Here is a 21,232-nt window from a genome sequence, read left to right on the forward strand (position 1 = left end):
CGGCACATAAGCCAAGGACAGGGTTCTTTTTAAAAAAAAATGTATCATTGATTTGTTTTTTCTGCTTCACCCGATTTATTCCTCAAAACCTGCACATTAAGGTGGCAGGGCTTTGATCATTAATGACAAATAACTCCCAACAATGCTCTGCTATCCATAGTTGCTCTTATGTGTTTATGTAAGCTGTGACCTCATGCCTTGCATCAATATTTAAATGTTTTTATGAATGTTTTATTCACCCTTTCCTGCCTCACAATACGTCTGTGTCTGCAGGGATTACGTTATTGTTTTTTTGTTTTTTTTATTTATGTAATGCAGCACCTGGGGAAAAGCCATCCAGCCGTATACAGAACAGAGTGCTTCTTCTTCTACTACTTCTTTTTCTACTCCCCCTCATGTCTGTCTATCCATCCCTCTATCTATCTGTCGTGCTGACTGCAGTCTGCATACAGTGCCACACTGCTGCTGCTGCTGCTGGGTGATTGGAGTAAGTGGGAGGAACGTCTTCCTCTGTTTTGCCTCAAAACAATGACAGGACATCCTCCTGGAGCTGCTGCGGCAGGGGTGGATTTGGCTTTGAGTCTCCTGCATTGCACAATCGTTCCCCTCTCCTTGGACAGATAAAAAAAAAAGAAAAAAAGAAAAAGACAAAAGAGGGAGCACTGGAAGACGAGAAAAAGGGAGGGAAGGACGCACAAGCAGAGGAGGAAACAGAGCTGTTTGTGGGGTGAAGAGGGCGTGGGAGATAATAGATTACAGAAAAGAGCGAGAGGCTGAATGGCAGAGGAGGTATGAGAGGGGAAGGGGAGGCAGGGCCAGACATGGGGAACTGAAGATGGAGTGAGTAACACTGCAGTAGAATGAGGGTTAAAGTGAAAGAGAGAGCTGAGAAGCATTTGAGTTGGCAGCCTTTCGCACGCCGCTCAGTATCTGCCGCTTTCTGAAGAAGCCAGAAAAAGGAAGCCACCGTGGAGTCGAGAAGGAGAAGGAGGAGGGGGACTGAGAAGGAGGAAGCCAGAGGTTCTACACACAAGATGGCTGCTGTGTCCTCTGCCTCTGACACTGGTAAGTGGGGTTTAAATCTGTTGCTGAATGCTTTTGCCTCTGGCTCCCCTTCATCGCTGCTCATTTCATCACAGCGTCCAGGGCACGCTCGCAGCACTGTTTCTCATTTGGACCCCATTAAAGTGGGAAAACTGTTGCTCGAGTCATCTGTATGTGATTAGCAACACACATGGGAAGCCTCACCAGCAGTGAAGCAGCAGGGATGAAATAACCAACTTCCCCACAGCTCCGTGTATGCTCCTCATCACGTCATCGTCGCGGAGCACTCACCACTCCTCCTGCCATATGCCGAGTATCCATGTTGTGTCCTCACGCCATTTTACCAGGATGTCTATTACTCTTGTAACTCTCATATTCTATCCACATGTCTATAAGGGGTCCAACCATCCTCCTGCCCGACCTTAATTTTCCAAAGGCTGAGGATGGATGGAGACTGGGAGAGGGCGTGCTGCGAGCAGGGAACAGAGGAGGGGGGAAGGAACTAGATTAGAATAAAAGAGAAGGCGGCAAAGCAGAAGGAATATGAGGCAGCAAGGATGGGATAAGAAGAGGGCACAGCAGAGATCAGTGGGGACAGTGCAGGGATGAGAGGAGAAAATGCAAATTCATTCATCTTCATGCAACACTATCATGCTAATCTAGAGTCAGAACAAGGAATTTAAACAGTATGGACCCACTGCCCTATGTTATGTATGTACGGTCCTTTTAAATGGGCTTGTGGTTGTTTCGGAGAAGGATCCATATGCGTGCCTCACTCCTATTTTTGACTTCAGAAGAGCAACTTTTCTGAAAGCTCAGAATTCATGAGTCAGGTACACAATTTACATTGTTCAATATCGAAATCACATGTTCCATTAGAAGACCCTCTGATCTGTCTGTGTTATAATAGGAGACCCCAGGGGCCGCCACCCCCCTGAGCGCCGACTGCTGATCCTCGGGGGCCCACAGTCGGGAAAGACCTCCTCTGCTAACACCATTCTGGGACTCAAGGTCTTTGACGCTGGGACAGAGACTACACACAGCAATGTGGCCCAGACGGAGATCTACGGCCGCCGGGTCACAGTGGTCGACGCTCCGTCGTGGGCCATTCCTGCTGACCCCTCGGACGAGGAAGAAACCGATACCACCGACAATGCCGGTGCCGAGTCAGAGAGCCCGGCGCGACCACCGCCCAGCCTGGACAGCGAGGGGCCGTGCATGGGGGCCATTCTCTGCCCTCCTGGACCTCACGCTATCCTGCTCGTGGTGTCAGTCACCAAACCCTTCACTGACATTGAGAGGAGGGCCGCAGAGGACCAGTTGGGGGCGCTAGGTGGAGGCATCTGGAGGTATTCCATGGTACTCTTTACATGTGTGGACAAGCTGCCCAAAGGTGTATTTATTGAGGAGCACATAGCGAACACTGGAGAGGCCCTGCAGTGGCTGGTGGAGAGATGTGGAAGCAGGTACGATGTCTGTTGGTTTCTCTCTCCTCACTCTGTTGTGTGTGTTTGTCTCTCCAAAAAGCTCTGCTCGGAACAAAAGAACGTCAGCACCGCACAGCTGTCACTCCAAAGTCAATGTTAGCCAGGCGTGAGCGGTATGATGCCAAAAAATTACTGAATTTTTTTCGTTCGGGGGGAGATGCTGCAGCACTTTAAAAGACGACTTCAAGGGAAAGTCAGCTTTTCGTATTTCAGAACTTGTTCTCTAGTCTTGAGCGCAGGTGCATATCTGGAAAAAAGGTTTAGAAAGCCTCTTGTCGGTCTAGAAGGAGCTTTGTGGAATCTCATGCGGCCTCAGGTGATGTCATCACTGCGAATATCATTTGAGTCTGAAGACCACAAGTTCAAAAATGAAAGATAACTCGGGTGTGTAGAGTTTAATGCCTTTATTAACTGAAACCTTCAAAGTGTTTGCGATCAGGATGATTCCTTGCATCAGACTTCTAAGAGGAAGCATGATAGGAAACTGTATACATGTATCTTGTGCCTTTATTGTGTCCACTTGGCCCGTTAGTGATTGCCTCAGCTGAAAAAAGAACATCTTCTCACACTAACCGTCAAGGTCTGTTGTTCACTGCCCGCTGTGTTACAAATGACTCCCTGCAGCTGCAGCCTTGGTCTCTCACACTGCAGATTGCCTTGTTTTCTGTATGGCTGTACCTTTCTTAAAAAAAAACAACATCACAGAAGTAAAAAGGTCTGCCAAACAGAAGAATACATGCAACAAAAACAAAGGAGTCACATACACATGATAAGACTGATAAGTTGTAGGAGCAAAGTGGTGAAAACTCTGTCATCTGACGGGTTTGTTTTAAACTACCAAATCAAGCTTACAGGGAGTTTTTAGTTCCCGATTTGGTTCGACCCCTAACAGCTTTTTCAACACAATACTTACAGGATTCTGTTCATACATGCGTCACGCCCACAGGCACACAATTGTGCAACCCACAACCCGGAGGATGAGTCACATAAGTCAAAAACAATCTGTGAAACATACATTATTTGAGAGCCAGGAAAGAATAGATTTCTGCCAATTCAGATGTTTCAATTAGACACACACACACACACATAATATACATAATACAAGCATGCTAATGCCTCAGAACCCATCACCTGTGGGTACTCCAGCCACATACAGGTCACAGCACGACAGGGACACAAACTGCCGTCGAGCTTTTATACATTGCAAGCACACTGGAAAAAATGCCCCTCCAAAAGTAAGTAAAAAAACAACAGATACAAGACGTTTTTGCTTGAAATAAGCAAAACATCTGCCAATGAAACTAGTGAAAATCGGCTTGTCAAGATTTCTTGAAATAAAATGTGATATTTAGGACTTTTGAATGATCTTGAAATTATCTTAAAAACCTCTTCAAATGAAAAAAAAAGCTTGTTTCATGTGAAATATGACTCAAAACAAGATGTTTTCAAGACTTTTTACTTAACAAGATATTCAAGATGTATTGTGTTAAAACAAGTCTCCATATCTTGCTGAAATGGTACTTGTTAGGCAATTATGTCTTATATCAAGTGTAATGAGATACTCAATGAAAAAAATATATACTTAGTAAGATTTAGATTTTTTCCAGTGCAGAGAGGCAACTGGCTGGTTGTCTCGGCAACAGGAAACAGGAAACCCAAAATGCAGTTCCTGCCACGCAGGAATAATACATCTTTGTGCGCAGATATAGTGCAGTGGCTCTTTTTTTAAAGTGTGTTTTACTTTTTTTTTTTGTCTGACTGCAGGTATCATACTTTTGATAACACTAGAAAAGAGACAGAGGAAAACACGCAAGTCCCAGAACTGATGGAAAAAGTGGAGGAAATGGTCACCGACAACCAAGGTTTGGCTCAGTTTCATCTTTTGTGCATCGCATCGTATGTTCCTCATAGACCCTGTAGTTTTAAGACTTTCTACATTATTTAGCCCTTTAAAAATGTAGTGCTGTGATTAAAACAGTTGAGTGAATGAGTCATTGCTGCCTTCATGCAGGCTGGTACTTTGAGGTGAATGAGTTGATTTTATTGGAGGAAGAGCAGGCCAGGGGAGCTCTGGAAGAAGAGAGAATGAGGATGGAGGAGCATGCCAGACAGCGAGAGCAAATGATCGGAGGACCTCCGAGAGGTATGCGGGAGCTGTGCATGTTTTTGCACGACAGAATGCTGAGCAGTTAGTCTTCTTTGACATTTTTGCTTTCCTTTACACTGCTTCTCTGACCATCTGTTCCCACCACTCTTATACCTGGGTGTACAGACTTGAGGTTGCTGTTATTAGGGTGGAAGGGTGTCGGGAAGAGCTCGGTGGGGAACACCATCCTGGGCCGGCGTTGCTTTGAATCGGGCCAGGAGACGGAGATGTGCCTCAGAAGGCAAGCCCTCGTGTGCGGCCGGCGTGTCACCATCGTCGACACCCCTGGCTGGGACTGGTTCTCGGTGAGGCGAACCCCAAAGCGAATCTGGCAGGAGTCCCAGCGTGGCGCCGCCCTCCTGCGACCGGGACCCCACACCCTGCTGCTGGTCCTGCCCGTGGTCTCGTCGCTCACCGCCAGGAAGAGGCGAACGCTCCTGGCCCACATAGAGACTCTGTTTGGTGACAGTGCGTGGCTCCACACCATGGTGCTGTTCAGCTGTGGTGACTGGCTGGGACACACGCCCATTGAGGAGCACATCCTCAGAGGTGGGCGGGAACTACAAAGACTGCTTGAGTTCTGTGGGAACTATTACCACGTCCTGGACAGTAAGGTCCCTGGCAAGGACAGGAGTGTGTCGGTCCTCCTGGATAAGATAGAGGAGATGATCAGGGACAACGGCAACAAGGCCTTCCTCCCCATCCAAACAGAGTGGTGTAAGTCCCGCTCTTTAATTTTCATGCACATATTTCATGTGAGTAAAAACAGACCAGCGCAGATTTGTGAGTCACTTTAACCCTGCATTTAATAGAAAACGGTACGAATACAATACGTCAGATGTTCTGGATTCATGCATCATTCCGGCTGCTCAACAGTTCCTCTTTTGTTTTTCCTCATAATGTGCTCTGTGATTTCACTGAGTGACAGCTCAGCACATCGGACCGACCACTTTAGTACCTGGACTCTTTCTGGGACGCCATGACGGTTTGGTACGGTCTTGCGGAAATAAGCAAGACCTTCCCTGAAAGAGATTTGTGTTGTTCAGCTTCGAAGGTGCCGTGTGCACTATGGTAGCAACGGACCGTCGATGCTTGTAGCTTTTGAACTGAGCGCTGGTGGCGAAGCGAACTTTTCCCATTGAGACTTAAAGATGTGCGATCCACGTCCAACAAAAAAGAAAGATGGCGCCATTTCTGAATCTCGTTTTCTATGTGCACGGTAGAGTTTCAGCTTGCATTTTTGGATGCAGATGTTCCCATGTCGAAATCGTGGCGGCAACCGAAGGACACGGACAGAGATTCTTTCAGAAATATTGTGCACTGTAGATGGAGAAATTGCACATTGTTTTCCATTTTTAATGCTAAAAGCTTTCTGATCTCGCAGTTGCTATTAGAGTGGTGAATCCTCGTCATCTTCACTGCTGAAACACCCTCTTAGATATTTTTTTTTTTTGTATCCAGTCCTGTTTCGGGTGTTCCATCAGAATTTCTTTCCCAGCCGTCTTGGGTTTCAACATCCATTTCCTGTTTGTTTTTTCTCAATTAAGCACGGCCTTCAAATGATTTGCATATCACTGCATCATGTTTTCATTCGCATCAACGCCAGCATCCCAACGATGTCATATGTCTGACCATACCCGTAAGGCTGAAGTGTGTGTGTCCGCTGCTAAGAATTGTACGCACTGATGCAATTGTTTTCCACTCAACAGTGAGCGAGGAGAGCTCCTACTCTTCTGATAACACCGAACCGGAGGACGACTGCCGAGGATGTCAGCTCCAGTGAAACAGAGCCATTGAAGCAAAGACGCCTGGCTCTCCTCTCATCAGTGGGCCCAAACATCACCTCATTTAACTTTAATCTCGGATTGAAAGCTTAGGAGTCTGAGGGGGAAAGAAAGGTTTCGCAGCAGGAGTCTGGTGACGTGGGTCTCTTTGTTGGGAAAAAAAAAGAAAACACACAAATTTACTGTTCACTGAGCAAAGTTTAGCGTGTCCCACCGATGGAGGAAGTGCGGAATACCGCTCAGAGCAGACTGTCTACACCCAAGAGGAGGTCGCAGCGTCTTTGTAGCTCTGCGTTTGCTCTGCATTACGAGTCGCTCACCGGGTTCCATTGCTGCTCATCGTTCAGTTTAAACCACTGCGTGAAAACTAAAAACCAAAGGAAGCCACGGACAGCGAGGCAAAAGCAGCGTTCCACGGAGAGGAAACGTGCACATAGCTTCAGTTTACATTCACGACAGCAGACCCGAATTTAAACAGGAGGTGACTCTCTGATCGTTCTAACGAAATTTCTCTTCATTAAAGTTTGATTAGGGCCCACCCGGGGAGCCGGGATTGGACTGATTGTGGTACATTTACAGAAACGCTGACCAAAGCCGATCGCTAAACTGCAGACAAGAGTCACACATTAAATCAAAGTGGAGTCTTTCTGTGCGCATCTGCTTTGGAAAGTTCGAACTCTGCACTTTGGTGGTAAGTGGTTGCTTGAGTTCTTTGAACCCAGGCCAAGCGGTAACTAAGTATTTTATGTTGAGCCTTCACCCTTGAGAGGAGCCCTGGAAGAGTTGGGGAAGGCTGCACTGAAACTTCTGCTGCCTCAGATCCCTGCGGAGCAGCTCGGGCTGGCTCTGCTACAGTCATGCATCCAGCGCAAATATCGACAAGGTGGATTCAGCTACGTGCCTCAGCATCAAAGCGTGAAGAGCGGGAGCACAGCCCTGCAGCAGCGGCAGAAGCTGGACCCCCAAAAAGGCTACATCAAGCTTTTAGCATGCCACAGAAACGAGAAAACCTCATGAAACCGTTCAAGCTCACTTAGGGCCTTTCCTGCCTTCCCGCTCACTTTTTTTCTACATCCACGAGATTTCAGTTCCTGACATCAGGGGAGGGGGGGGGGGAGAAAGAAGAGAGGAAGGTGTAAATGTATACTGATGATGTCAGGGGCATGTTAAGGCATCGCATGCAGAATAAAAGAGTGCCTGCGGATTTGAAGGCAACCTCACGTCTCATACCTCCAACTAATGCTTGAAAAAAATAAAACGACAAATCAGTGAATTTCTGGCATCACATCCCCTCCACCTTGAGCTGAGGTGAACTTTAAAAAAAAAACTAAAAAAAGAAAGAGGATTCACACGAAAGGTAGAACTAGAAGCGTATGGAATTTGTGACGGATATCACTGCCATGACGATAAATTTCATTTTCTACTCACGATGCAGCCGATGACACAAAAAAACAAACAAACAAAAAAAAAAAACCCACCGCAGCTCCCTCTATGTTATCCTGACTCTGTGCTTCTAGTGACGTAGGCCACCACTGCGCTTAGTGTGACGAGCATGACTTTAAAGTTTCATACAAGAATGTTTCAAACGCCCATCCGGAGTCGGGTCCCACTCCACCTGCGAATACCTTGTATGAGCAGAGTATATTTACAGTGTCAAATATGATAAGTTGTAATCTCTTAGCGAAGCATCTTGCACTGTGTAAGTGCCACCACTTGAATGTAGCCAAAGTGACTGTGTAGTCCCTCTTGTATGGTGATTGCGTCATCAGAACTTTGTTCATCCTATGACAACAATAAAAGGTACAATTATAGTTGTGTGCTTTTGACTTTTGTCTTGTTATGTCAGTGTCGTTTATATTTGTTGCTCAGCACTTCCTCGAAGACAATAAAACCTTTTGTTCAGCTGTATTTTGTGTGGAAGAGGTGGTAGTTATGTGGTATCACCACTAGGTGGAAGTGCAGCAAGCAGAATATATAATGATGGTGTGGCAGATGTGTGTGTGTGTGTTTTAATAGATATACTGTGTGTACTTGTTATTTTGTTTGAACGAAAACGAGATGAAAGAAAAATCCACTTCTGGGTAATCTGAAGTCTTATATTGTCCTTTAAATTAAAGGCAGTTACACAGGCAGCAGCAGCATCCACAAAGTTTTTGTTTTGTTCCTTCTGGATAAAATGCTTTGCAAATTAGCTCTGCACCATTTTGACTTTTGGCATGCCTCCACAGAAGTATAGATCACCGCTGAAGGGTCTGGACAAAAGCCCAGGCCAATTACAGCTCGCCCACCAAGGACCCGACGTAAGATAAACACACATATTTTGCGTGTATTATTCCAGCTCTGCCTAGGTCAGCATCCCCTTTCTCCCCCTGTTTTCTGCTGACAAATACGTTCTCGCTTTTAGCCCCCCCACACACAGCGCGTATAACAAGGGTACTAATTCAGCACAGAAACGCAACACACTAAAAGACTTGTTTTATCGGGAACTGGTTCCCCTCGTGCCAAAATACAACATTAAATTCACATGACTGTAACTTGATTGAAAGCCCATGTGTCTGCAGACGGCTGCTGGTCAGGTGGGTTGAGTTAGCCTCTTCTCAGTTTGTTTTGAAGAGGCCCCACTTACGGCCATCAGTAGCCTCTTTGTTCAGGGTCAGATGGCTTACCACAAAAAGATAATATAATTTTGAATTGATCTACACTCATCTCAACTTCCGAGGTAACCTCAAGAATTGGTGTTCATAACCCCCCCACCCCATGTCACAACTGAGCCCTTTAATAAATGTGCAGAAACAGGTTTTGTATTTTTAACTGGTAAGAAATTTCAGCATCAGTGTAAAGAAATTCCCAAATTCGTACAATAAGGTTTCAGACTCTTTATTAGGAGACTTATTATACATGAAGTCTGGTTATTGTACATTCAAACTTTTAAAAACTTTTAACATCCAAGTATGTGAGGGCCTGATATGGCTAAAGGTACAAGTAACATCACAAGGTTGTATACACTGAATGGAAAAATACTCTTATATACTATATAATTAGCGATGTATGATCAAAGCATTACTTAGTTAATACCAGTGTTGGACACAGACAGATTTGGATTGTGTATCCAAGGCATGCTGTGTGGACAGACCACTACAGTGATGCTCATTAATAAAGAAATAACATCTGCAGAGCCCACTTCCTGTTCAACACCTTTTAATACACAGCATCAGCTACTACATGGTCCCATCATTAGGGGTCAGCACTGAGACCTTTCCTTTGCCGAGCATGGCGCACTTCCTCCATCAGCTCTTTCAGATACTCTATCTCCCTGGCCATAGATTCGGCCTTTTCGGTCAGCTCCACATTCTTCTTCTCCAGCTGCCCATACTCTATCAGAAGTGCATCTTGTTCCTCTCTCTTCTTCTGTCTGTAGCGTGTAGCAGCCGTTTTGTTCTGCTCCATCTTCTTCTGTTTCTTGTTCTTCGGTGCCTTCAATGTTACCCTCTCGGCTCCACCTGCGGCCCGGACGCCCTGTGCTTCGACAATGACAGCGCTGGGAGAGGGTGGAGTCGCTTTGTGTTTTGGCTCGGGGTACGGACGGCTTCTGGGGGACCTTTGCAGAGGGGAGGCTGCTGGGACGCAGTGAACTACCTCTGTCGTGGCAGTGATCCCCACTTCGCGTTTGGGAGCCAGCACGAGGACGATGCGAGTTGGGGAAAGGGAGAGCACAATACGCGGGACCTGAGAGACCACAGAGGTAACCACGGGCTTCACCTCACTCTCCGACACATCCACTTCACTGCCCAGGTCCAGAGTGAAGTCTGGAGAGGAAGCCGAGTCAACCACTGGGGGAGAGGGGTCTGGGGAATACGGTTCAGATTTGATTTCCAGCTCCTCTTGTGGCTCTGGGACACAAAGCGGCGAGGAAGGAACCTCTTGCCCGTCACAGGGAGAGTCAGGCTCATCCACTGTAATGACAGAGGGATCTGAACAAGCACTGGGAAGAACAGGAGATGCTGCACTTGGATAAGTAGCAGAATGAAGACTGGGGAGTACAGGAGTTTCGAGAGTTGGCAGTGTGAAGGGATCGAGCTCCATGGAGCAATCCAGGGAAGCAAGCAGTTCCTCTGGAGAGGTGGGGGACTCTTCAGCAGGACTGCAGGAGCCTATCAGAGAGTCCAGGTCAATCTCACTTAGATCCACCCTCTCTGCCATCCAGTCTAGGTCAATGAGCTCATCCTCTGTGAAGATAAAATGAGGCTACGTTAGTTTATGCTCAATCACTCCCGACACCAGTTATTTTTTTTTTTTTAGTTTTTTTGCTGTTACTTAAAGATCACTACCTTTGCTGTCATCTGAGGGCATCTGGCTTCCTCTCAGCTGACCAGGGTGGCCCAACCAAAGGAGGGGGAGAAGGTCAGACTCAGTATCAGCCTTGTCCCCGTGGAGGTGAACAGCGGGCGGAGATGGAGGAGGAGAGTAGAAGGGAGGCGGCGAGGAGGAAGAAGACAGCGATGAGGAGATGAGGGGTGACACAGGCGGTGTGCCCCCCTCCAACGAAGTTCCTCCTCCCTCCTGTTGCCCGTCTCTGTCAGGGTTAACGAACAGGGAGTCCATGACATCAGCCATGGGAGAGGAAGGCTCCCAGAGAAGGGCCTCCATGTCTTCCAGGCCAAACTGTGAGTTTGTCATCATCATGGTCATAGTGGCTGTTGTTGGTCACAATTGGGGTGTGTGAATATGGGGTAGCGACGAACTCTTTTATGCTGTCAAATGCAGCAGTGCTGAGGGTTTCCACGAAGGACCTGAAAGTTGGGAAGAAAAAAAAAGTTGTCAATACCTTGGAAATAAATAAAATTGAGGCAAAGCGTTCTTTAATTGTGATCTGGTAAAATAAATCCATTCATATTTCAGCAACACTGCCCCCATGGGTGCAATACACCTGCACCGCATCACGTGTCTCTTCCCAACTTCTAGTCTTATGACTGTGACGTCAGTCCGCTTCAAGACAAGGTTACAGGCTCCGTCATCATTCCCACAAACAACAGCTACACTTTTGTTCTCAATCCGCCCACAGAAAGACGCCATTTTGACAGAAGCAAACCATTTTCTGCCACGCTGGCACTCGAGGCCATGACATACACTATAAAAGCCACACTTATTGCAACTGAGTTTTAACGGAGTAGAACTCTGTGTTTATAATGAAACGGACACATTATGGTAGAGTTGTTAGAAAAAAAAACATCAAACTTTAGATTTCATGATTATTGTCACGTGTTGCGTCAATGTCGCCAGTAGTCCTGTAATTCCATAAATCATCCAAAATAATAATTAAGTAACGGCGTCCAAATATTTTTTAAACGCCCCTGTCAGATTTACTGAAAACTGCCCAATAAATGTTTACTTATTCAGATACAGTAAGACCAGACTCGCCGGGCGGGCGGCCACAGTAGGCCGGACGCCCGTCGCCGATAAAACTTAAGGATAAAAATAATACTTACGACATGTTTGCTAAATTAGAAGTGACTCAGTGCACTGGTTGGATGCACTGTTTTGTTGGCTGCTGCTGGGTCGCTGCACTTTTACACTGCCATTTCGGCAAATAGAGAGGTGTCCGACAATGCTGTTCCCTCGTCTGATGTTTGTTAAAAAGGAAAATGGCGGCTGTCGGAGCGCGGTGCTAATATAAAGAAAAGAGCGTAGAGGGAGTGGCCGTGTCCATCCGCTGTCCTCCACAATATCATTCCGCCACTGAGCACAACGTACTGAAAGAAGTGCCACTATACTTTTTAGTCATACGATGCTGTTTATTAATATAACATCATTTAACACGAAACATTACATCAAAATCAGATATATTTCCATTCATTTATATCTACCATAGCTACAACTAAAATTACAGTCTTAAATACTTAAGAATCATATATTTACATAAATGATTGATCAAAGACATTTAATTGTAAAAAAAAAAAATTATATCCTAAAAATCTCTATCACACTCACAGATAAAGCCACAGACACACGGGGATCTTTGTTGATTCAACATAACATTTCCCACATTTCTTTCAGATAATCCAGCTCCTCTTGCAGATTTTTGGCCAAAGTGCAAACTCTACCTGAAAACCTGCTTTTTTTTGACTTCTTTAGCTTCTGATTGTTATTTTCCGTGAAATAAGTATCCATTTCTGAGGTAAAAGTTTTAAGCAGGCTTCCAGATGTCACCCCACCTGGTTGGACAAGAGACACCCCCCTACTGATGGTTACGTTGTTGCTGAACACAGTGTGTGACAGTTTTGCCACCTTCACTGCGTCCGGGTGAGCTCCTTCCCTCTGTAGTCTGTCAATGTTGTGCCTTCGAAGCTCATTCATCACAGTGAGGATAAACTGCAGACATTGTTCCATGTCAACCACCTCTGACATGTAGTCGTTCACCAGTTTCTCAACTGTTGTCCTGTTCACAATCCTCTTGTTGGCTTTAGCAGCCTGAGCGCCAAAACCTCCGCCAGCTGCTACCATACCTGCACCAACAGCTGTGGCAATCAGAGAGACCCCCATAGTCATAGGAGCCAGTGCGATGCCCACCACTGCAGCCACCCCTCCTACAGCACCTGTGGTGCCTCCAGCAATCTCCCTGCTTTTATTGGCCTTCTTCACCTTGTCCACCGTCTGACTGATGCTATTGAACTCTTCTATGATTTTCTGCAGGCTATCTTTTCGTTTAATCATGAGAAGGTTGTAGAGACGGTGTGCTGTCTTCACATTCATGGCCCTCAGATGAAAGGATCTGCAAAAAAAAAGTGGGGATGAAAGAGATAAGGATGTAGCTCTTGAGATTGACTTTAACATACTTTGCATTCTTGAATAATCCCGCCATCAAATACTGGCTCTACATTTAGGAGCATAAGCAGATGTTCACGTCGCGATGAAGGAGTGTTGCTCTGACACTGACACAAAACGTCAGGAAGCTGAAAGGATGCTGCCAGTTCACAAAGAAAAGTTCTTGTGACAGTTTGGATTCGCTACCTGATCTCTTCCTCTACGCTGAGGCCAAACACTGGTGAATACATGACATCAGGTTCTCCTGGAATGACCAAACAGAGGTAGATTTTGCTAGGAAGATGGCAATGCTTATTGCAACAGTATTTTAATACATTTCAGTTTGGAATATTTATTTTTTTCCCAGCATTTTTGGAAATGAATGAACAAGACAGAGAAAAAAAAAGACACATCGCGGCTTGTCACTTGTTTCAGGGTAATTAAACAATTACAATCTGTATGGCAAATTTCCTACTTACTGGACACTCTTTTCAACCATCTCAGCAGCTCAGTGATGTCCTGAGGAAAACAGATGATTTTTGTTGTCAACTCAAATCAAATCAAAAAGGATTAGAACCCTTTCTTTTCTAAAATTTGACCCTTGTCTTTGAGCATGCGTGTGCATTCAGAGCACAGTATCTCACCATTCCTTCGTGTTCACTTGGAAAAACTTCCAGGTAGTAACGATACTCTGTCTCCTGGTAGGGATTAAACCCTAAGTATGCTGAAGGCTGGGGTGATAGACTGTACTGTAAGAGATGAAAGGGAAATCTTTTGATAAACAACTCAACTGATAATCAAAACGTGGATTTTTCAAGTGCTGTTCGTGATGAAAAAAAAATATATACATTTCTTTTGTGCTGTATCACTTAGCTTTTCGATAGATTAGCTTCTGGTATTGTCATTGTTGATCTTTTTCTCGTAATATCTGCAGTCTTTCATATGGGATGTCATGAGTCAAAGCTACACAGTATTCTCTCCTCACACACTGTCACATTTGGGCAGATGTGTTGTTGGACCACTGCAACTAATATAAGCCTTACCGATATATCTGCATTTCACGTTGACTAAACTTTTCTAAATGCAGGAAGCAAGATTGAGATCTTACACATTTGGATTTCCATGACAGAACAGCAGGCTGTTGCAGTTCTGCTACACATGAAAGAATGGTTCACCAGCCCTGCAGTGGCTGTCTATACCTCTGAAGATGCTGTAGAGTTGCTACGGAGGAAGGAGGGCGTCTTGAACCGAGACTGTGCAGCTGCAGCTCTGGCCTAAAAATGTAAGACATTCACGTTTGTGAGCGTTCACGCTGTTTATTGCTGACTTAACATGGACTTGAAATGCAGCCAAATGCACAACTTGTGGCTTGCACTCCACCTGTGATTGGTAAGTGAAATAGTTCAGGTGCCCTTCGGAAAGGGCCGGTGAGACAGGCCTCTGTCCCAGGGAGCTGATAGAGGAACGCCGGGATTGTTGAGGCGTCACAGTGCAGCTCTAGCAAACAGAAGATCAGTAAACTTAGAAAATTACAACTATACAGCACACAGTATCTGTTCTTTAATGAAGAAAGGGTGTGGTTTATGTATCCTAATTCTGCTAATGACGTCTCAAACCAGTCAGACGTTGCACTGTGTGAGCTGCAGGAACAGTTTGACCTTTTGATATTTTGATGGGAATAAAGAATCGTAACATATTCACCTCTCGTTGTATGCTCATTGAAGAAGGCGGTCGGTCAATATAATGAGGGGAAGCAGGAGGAGGGTTTGGTCGGGGAGGGGGAAGAGGAGGAGGTTTGTTCCTGGGATTTAGAGCCGGAGACTAGACCAGAAACAAAGTCGTGAAAAGATCAAAATGGTGGCACCCACATATTAGGCATGAAATCAAAAACTATTAACTGATGGTTGTTTGAGGAGAGTAGCTCTGCCTACAAAGATATTTTTATTTATACCGCAGCGACATAGATTACCTTGGTGGATCATTAAGTGTTATTCATTTGAATTGAATTGAACTGAATCTGCCCACTAGCTGCTTAAAAATCACCACATTGTACATAACACGTAACACGAAGCCTTCACAGAACTTCAAAAGGTGGTGTCAGTGTTTTGTGTTGTTTTCCTTAATCAAGGAGCACTGATCCTGATACTGAGCAAGGAATTGGGTGTATTCCCTAAAAAAAAAAAATTTGGGGTCATTTCAAGGACAAATCGAGCTTAACATGTTTGGAAACGTATACCTTTACAGTCGACTTGGGAGCTGGAATTGCGTTACAATTGTAGGTTGGGTTATTTCTGTTCCCCGGTGGAACAGGAGGAGGACGGAAAGGTTGAGGCCTGCTGGAGTCCAAGGACTTCCCCTTACTTTGGGAACGCTGGTAATGAAAGCACACGCAAAAAAGAAAATTTAATACACACCATAAGTAATGCTATCTGAAGTATCAAATGCGATTTGCTTACATTGAGTGTGTTGAGTGCTTTGTCTGAGGAGTTGGCAGGGTCAGTGTTCAGATATAGCGGTTTCAGTTGGGATTTGATTCTGGGTAAAGGCGTAGGCTTGGCTTTGACCTCCTCCTGCTCTTGTGATTGCCCTGCGTCTACGACAGATACCTGGGGAAAAAAAAAAAATACCATACTTTCAATGAATAATATCCAAGTCCTGAAAGTCCTTTATTTAGTTATTTATTTTTTCACAATCCCCACATTGTTCTTTAGATGTAATTATGAGTGCACGTGACACCTGCAAAAACACCAAAGATGGTTTTAAAAATATACAAATAATTTACCTCCAATGCATCCGGGTCTTCGTAGAGATTCTCTGAGATTTCATCTTGGTCCGCGATGGTTGACTTCGGCCTGAAGTATGACCTTGGGGGTTTGGGTGACTTTGGGTCGAGATAAAAAAAAAAAAGATAAGTTAACTCTTTGCCATCAGAGCTGTCAAGAAATGAGGAAGAGTCTGAGGCTTCCAGATTAGTTTCATCCAGCCTCTTCCTTGTCTCGGTCCTGGCATGAAAACTTTTACCAGAAATGCTTATTATCTGTGTCACACCTAGCCTGGGAATTCCCATGCTGCTTTGCTCTCGATTTCATTCTCACTGCAAAGTCAGCCTGGAAACCACCGCCCTTATTTTTGCCTGAGTTTGGGAACCAATCACAGAACGGGGGGGGGCGGCGGCAGCAAGACGATGACGACGTCTATGCGCAACACCGAAGCTTGTAGAGTGTTAATTCATCATGACAGCGGACACAACGTTCAATGCAGCCTTAGAAAGTGTTTCGGAGTAGATTCCACCCTAGGGTCATTTGAACCGTGACATCCAGCCAAGTAGCCCACCCGAAGTTTTTCCGATATTGGCTGAACATCAGATACAATTGGCTATGAATCGCGCGCAAAGCAGCATGGAAAATACCTGACGTCATTTGATAGACATTCGTAGCGCCCAATAAACGGCTCTAGGCATTCGTAAACCACGCCTCCAATACGAGAAAATGCACACCTAGTTTCCAGACCACCATCTCATCGAGATTGTGGACGCGTCAGCCAGGCTATGTCACACCAGGAATTGTTTTTAATTTTTTTTTTTTTATATAAAACTATTTATACATGCCCAGTATCTTATTTGTCTCCAAACATCAATGACGGTGTCATGCTAAACAAGTTTTCTCAGCAGCCGATCATTGGCAGATACCTCAGGCTTTTGTTGTAAAACTGAGCTGATTGGCCCCCATGGCCCTCACTCCCTGTGTATACAGTACTCTATATCAGGTTGAGTTGCTGGTAATCTAATTCAGCATAAATCTTTTTTAGGACTGCTGCACAGAAGATGATTGTGCTGGGTTTTTTCTGCATAGGGTTTTTTTTTTAAGCTTTGAGCTTTTAAGATACTTTTATTTATTTGGCTTATCACAGAAAAAGCAGCTTCTGCGTCAGGGTGCTTGATTGGTGACTCATCAGGACACCTTAAGTGGGTGAATCCATTCCATTGGTACCACTCTGGGTAATATCTAAGACCAAGTCCAGACATCTGGTGTAAAAATGCAAACTCTGGCTGTTCTGGTCCAAATTGACCAGATAATGATCTTTGTCATAAAGTCTTAGCCATATAAATACATTTATATATATATATATATATATATATATAAGTATATACATATATACAGAGAACATGTTTACAACCTTTAAGAAATCCCAGTTAATGACATATAATCAGGATCATGTGATCAGATTACAAAAACAAGTGACTAAAAAAAACAAGTAAGTAATCATCCCAGATTTCATTTAGGAAATTGTGTAATTTGATCACAAATAATGGAGAACCACACTGGTTTGTCGTGGTGCAGGGGAGCTAAAAACTGTCCATTTGAAAGAAAAAAACAATCGACAATTCCCTCACGTGCTTCTCGACCTTTTGCTGTGAACACAGAAAAGGCCGACAATTCAACAACATTTCAGTGAGAAAGTGACTCAAATGCAGCGCTGGGACACAAACCAACATAAGGTCTTCAGAGGTCCGTTTCACGTAGCAGGTTTAGTGAAAACTCTGAGTTGGTTAACCCTGAAATGAGGGAAACCCTGAGTTTTCCGTTTCACAAAGGGAGGTAACTTAACCCCGAGGAAGAGGGGTAACTCTAGCCTGTTTCACAAAGAGAGGTAACTTAACTTCACGGTCAGTTACCGGAGTAACAGACTCTCTGAACCTAACCTGGTCGGGACCACGTTTTATTCAAGAAACCTCGAGTTTCTTTCTGTCTCCGCCCTCTTTCAGCCACACACGCCATTTGATTTCCTCATTCATTCAGTCAGCAGAGCGAGTTCTTCCACTTCTAGAAGTCCATTAGGCACAGTAGGAGGCAACTTTTTTCACGAACATGTCCTTTTGACAACGATCCCGTGGATGAAGGTGCAGCATTATTGCGCAGAGAAATAAATATTCGTCGGAGATGGTTACAGACCGCGCATAGATTTTTGCATTTACAGACAATTATCTTTTTGAGCGGCACCATCAGAATGTGTTGGGACAAAAGAAAAAAAAGACATAAAAGACAAATAAATATTTGTATGAATAGGCTTAAAAAAGACATATATAGGCCTATTATATTTTATAAAGGCACTCGTGTCTTGGGGGTGGATTCCCTCAGCCACTGCCCTCCCGTTAGAGGTGGTGGCCACCACCCGTTTTACGGGCATCTGCCTTCTTTCTGTTGGCTCAGTAGAAGTCTGTGTTAGTTTAAATAGGCTTAATTATTTAACAGAACATGATATAGATGATGACTCTAAATTGTCCTTCGGAGTGACTGTGAGTGTGTATGGTTGTTTGTCTCGTTTGTCTCTATGTGGCCCTGTGATGGACTGGCGGCCTGTCCAGGGTGTACCCCGCCTCTTGCCCATTGACCGCTGGGATAGGCTCCAGCCCCCCCGCGACCCGACTGACGGATTCAGCGGTGTATAGATGATGGATGGATGGATGGTATAGATGAGAAGACATAGTTTATGTGTGTGAAAACAGCATTATGTTGGGAATAAAATAACTGCACAGTCAAATAGCCACTTAATATTTACTTTACAGTGTAAAACATGATCAAAATGAGGTACCTCCATGCCGAGGTCTCACCTGTTTGAACAATGTTTTTATATTTCATCTTAAACTGCCAAGAGCGCTTCTCCCCTGTGGGATTGCACCTAAATGAAATAAATGAATGGGCTACCATTCAAGCAGTTTCCCTGTAATATTATTGTGATTGCAAAGGACTACATTTAAACTTACACTTTTGCTGCTGCAACGGTGTTGCACTTATTTCTAAAAACGTATTGAAACTCGCCGTATGAGCGCATTAAGATTTCCAATTCGAGGTTGGTGAAAAACGTAGCCCCTCCTCTTCCCCGTTGCCAAGGTGACTCGTCGAATCGGGGCTCCATTGATGCTGGCTTTTTAAAGTTGTGGTGCACGCGCTAAACTCAAGGTGAACTTACTCAGAGTTGATTAACCTCACTCAAATCAGCGTTTGTGGAACCGAAAACTCAGGGTTTTCTATCTCAGAGTAGATCAACTCAGAGATCAGGAATAGACTCAGAGTTGGTTGAACCTGCTACGTGAAACGGACCCCTGATGTTTAAGCCAAGCAAGATGACTTGCTTGTTTAAGCCATTAAACATCTGTTTTTGATAGCAAACAGATTCTAATCTTCTAATCTGGCAATCATTTAATTCAGCATCTTCTCACATGTTGATGCACGAATTTAGGCCAGTTTGTTTGATTGATTGCAGTTTTTTGTTTTGTGTCAAATCTTGTAAGCTGTAGTTGTGCTCTGTGCTTATTATTACTATAAAGCACGCCTCCTTTCTGGTGATTTCATAGAACACATGTATATATATTGTAATGGATGGATTACCTTGGCACGGATTACTGAGTTGTATCTTACACTTTTAGAGCATTTCAATAAAAATCTAAACACCAGAAACCAAACAGTTCACCTGCAGACATTACTTTGGTTGTGAGAGTCCGGTGACTAACCGTAAATGCTTATACGCCGTGCCTTTAAATGGATTGAGAACATTTTGACCCCTTTTCAGATGTGAAATGATATTTGAAAAACTTAACATTGACGTTTTTACATAATCTAATACATTATGTAACAAGTGATGAATGTCAACTAATTTACATTCTGTAAAACATATCCTTCAAGGAAGAAACTTAATCCATCAACACTCACACCAACTTCGCTAACAAAGCACCTCGGTATGCAGAGAACTCAGGCTTGCATTGCAACATACAACAATTGAGTCGGCTTCTAGATTTGTAACTCGAGCTGCAACCTGCCGCCCTTACTATTATTATCAGAATCAGAATCAGAATGCCTTTATTGTCATTATACATGGTACAACGACATTTGAAGCCACCAAAAACAGTGCAAAGAGGGTTCGAATATAAAAATATCAAAAATATATAAGTAATGTAAAAAAAACGGAAGGGTGTAAGATGCACAGTTTTTTTGTTACGGTAATAAAATAAATAAAATATGATGTTAATGGTAATAGATAAATAAAGTGTTAATAGATTCAAGTATATGGATATATTGCACACAACAGTGTTTGGCCATTTGTTGCCTCCCGCAGTTTGTTTCATTGTTTCTCCTAAAATCCCTCAGAAAGGTACCACACTGCCATACTGAACATCTAAATGCCTGAATGTGACTGTGCGTTGAAACAAAGCAACTGGGACGTTTTGTCTGTCCTTCAATGCAACTTTCTAAAGCGTAGAATAAATGCAGAACAACCTACATACAAAGAAATGGTTCGTGCCTACCGTCATGCTCAGGTATTGATGCCTCTACTGTCCAGTTCTGTCTTTGATTGGGATCACAGCATAAGTAATGGGTTCACCCATGTGTTCACATTTCTGGACTCCCAGCTGCAGATACCAAGAGTGTCTACTCCTCCTCTGCTTGTAGTTTTTCCTCAATTACACAGTTACAGGAAGCCTACAGGTGTTTCATGTACCTGCCGCGTCACAACAGAGAAAGTACAGTGAAAATATGTGGGTGGATCGTACGTAAGACTTCATGACAGACATACAGATGAGTGGGAAGATGAGCACCAACACTGTCCCTCAGAAATCCACATGCAGGTTCTTACCACTGTCAGTCGGTTGGATTTTGCCTCCCTTAAAATGAATCACTTCTTCCAACTTTACCTCAGCTGGAAGCAAGAAAAACAACTAATCTTTACTGTCACGGTTCACTTTGTTAAGAGGCCCGAATACTTTCTGATAACGACGGCGCTGTGTTGGGCTTTTTGTTTGCACGTCAACTTTCATGTCAAATTCTCTGTGCTTTCTGAGTCGGGGATCTTATCTGAAATCTTGTCGAGCAGGCCAAACCTGCTGTCTATGCTGTTTGCAGTTGCTTATAAGCTCAGTGTTAAGTCAGAGGATGTTTTTAACGAGGACTGTTATTTTTGTCGGGTTGAAAACC

At 44.3% G+C, this 21,232-nt stretch overlaps 3 protein-coding genes across 3 annotated transcripts; 1 reads left to right on the plus strand and 2 right to left on the minus strand.

Annotated features, from left to right (window-relative positions):
* Positions 1–205: 205 nt before the first annotated feature.
* LOC142370773 (GTPase IMAP family member 8) lies at positions 206–8,272 on the plus strand. Its single transcript, XM_075453243.1, has 6 exons — positions 206–1,065; positions 1,955–2,510; positions 4,296–4,393; positions 4,543–4,674; positions 4,804–5,394; positions 6,387–8,272. Exons 1-6 carry the CDS (start codon positions 1,035–1,037, stop codon positions 6,458–6,460), a joined length of 1,482 nt encoding a protein of 493 aa, XP_075309358.1. The 5' UTR covers positions 206–1,034; the 3' UTR covers positions 6,461–8,272.
* A 1,050-nt stretch (positions 8,273–9,322) lies between these two features.
* Positions 9,323–12,112, minus strand: atf4b (activating transcription factor 4b). Its single transcript, XM_075454273.1, has 3 exons — positions 11,948–12,112; positions 10,790–11,251; positions 9,323–10,687 (listed from the first exon to the last, which is right to left on the minus strand). Exons 2-3 carry the CDS (start codon positions 11,148–11,150, stop codon positions 9,696–9,698), a joined length of 1,353 nt encoding a protein of 450 aa, XP_075310388.1. The 5' UTR covers positions 11,151–11,251; positions 11,948–12,112; the 3' UTR covers positions 9,323–9,695.
* Positions 12,113–12,257: 145 nt separating this feature from the next.
* LOC142371065 (uncharacterized) lies at positions 12,258–21,014 on the minus strand. Its single transcript, XM_075453655.1, has 12 exons — positions 20,895–21,014; positions 20,566–20,759; positions 16,045–16,143; positions 15,719–15,868; positions 15,499–15,633; positions 14,964–15,083; positions 14,643–14,759; positions 14,462–14,536; positions 13,907–14,011; positions 13,742–13,781; positions 13,470–13,527; positions 12,258–13,230 (listed from the first exon to the last, which is right to left on the minus strand). The coding sequence occupies exons 2-12, from the start codon at positions 20,569–20,571 to the stop codon at positions 12,486–12,488; spliced, it is 1,650 nt and encodes a 549-aa protein (XP_075309770.1). The 5' UTR covers positions 20,572–20,759; positions 20,895–21,014; the 3' UTR covers positions 12,258–12,485.
* Positions 21,015–21,232: the final 218 nt, after the last annotated feature.

The sequence above is a fragment of the Odontesthes bonariensis genome, chromosome 21 (genome assembly GCF_027942865.1).
Source record: "Odontesthes bonariensis isolate fOdoBon6 chromosome 21, fOdoBon6.hap1, whole genome shotgun sequence".
Lineage (NCBI taxonomy): Eukaryota > Metazoa > Chordata > Actinopteri > Atheriniformes > Atherinopsidae > Odontesthes > Odontesthes bonariensis.

Coding starts and splice junctions, on each gene's coding strand:
- LOC142370773 (XM_075453243.1), top strand. CDS start 1,035: ATGGCTGCTGTGTCCTCTGCCTCTGACACTG. Junction 1,066..1,954: donor GTCCTCTGCCTCTGACACTG/GTAAGTGGGGTT, acceptor GTGTTATAATAG/GAGACCCCAGGGGCCGCCAC. Junction 4,394..4,542: donor AATGGTCACCGACAACCAAG/GTTTGGCTCAGT, acceptor GCCTTCATGCAG/GCTGGTACTTTGAGGTGAAT.
- atf4b (XM_075454273.1), bottom strand. CDS start 11,150: ATGACCATGATGATGACAAACTCACAGTTTGGCCTGGAAGACATGGAG. Junction 10,688..10,789: donor GCCCTCAGATGACAGCAAAG/GTAGTGATCTTT, acceptor TTATCTTCACAG/AGGATGAGCTCATTGACCTA.
- LOC142371065 (XM_075453655.1), bottom strand. Junction 14,760..14,963: donor CAATGAGCATACAACGAGAG/GTGAATATGTTA, acceptor TCTGTTTGCTAG/AGCTGCACTGTGACGCCTCA. Junction 14,537..14,642: donor ATTTCACTTACCAATCACAG/GTGGAGTGCAAG, acceptor TTACATTTTTAG/GCCAGAGCTGCAGCTGCACA.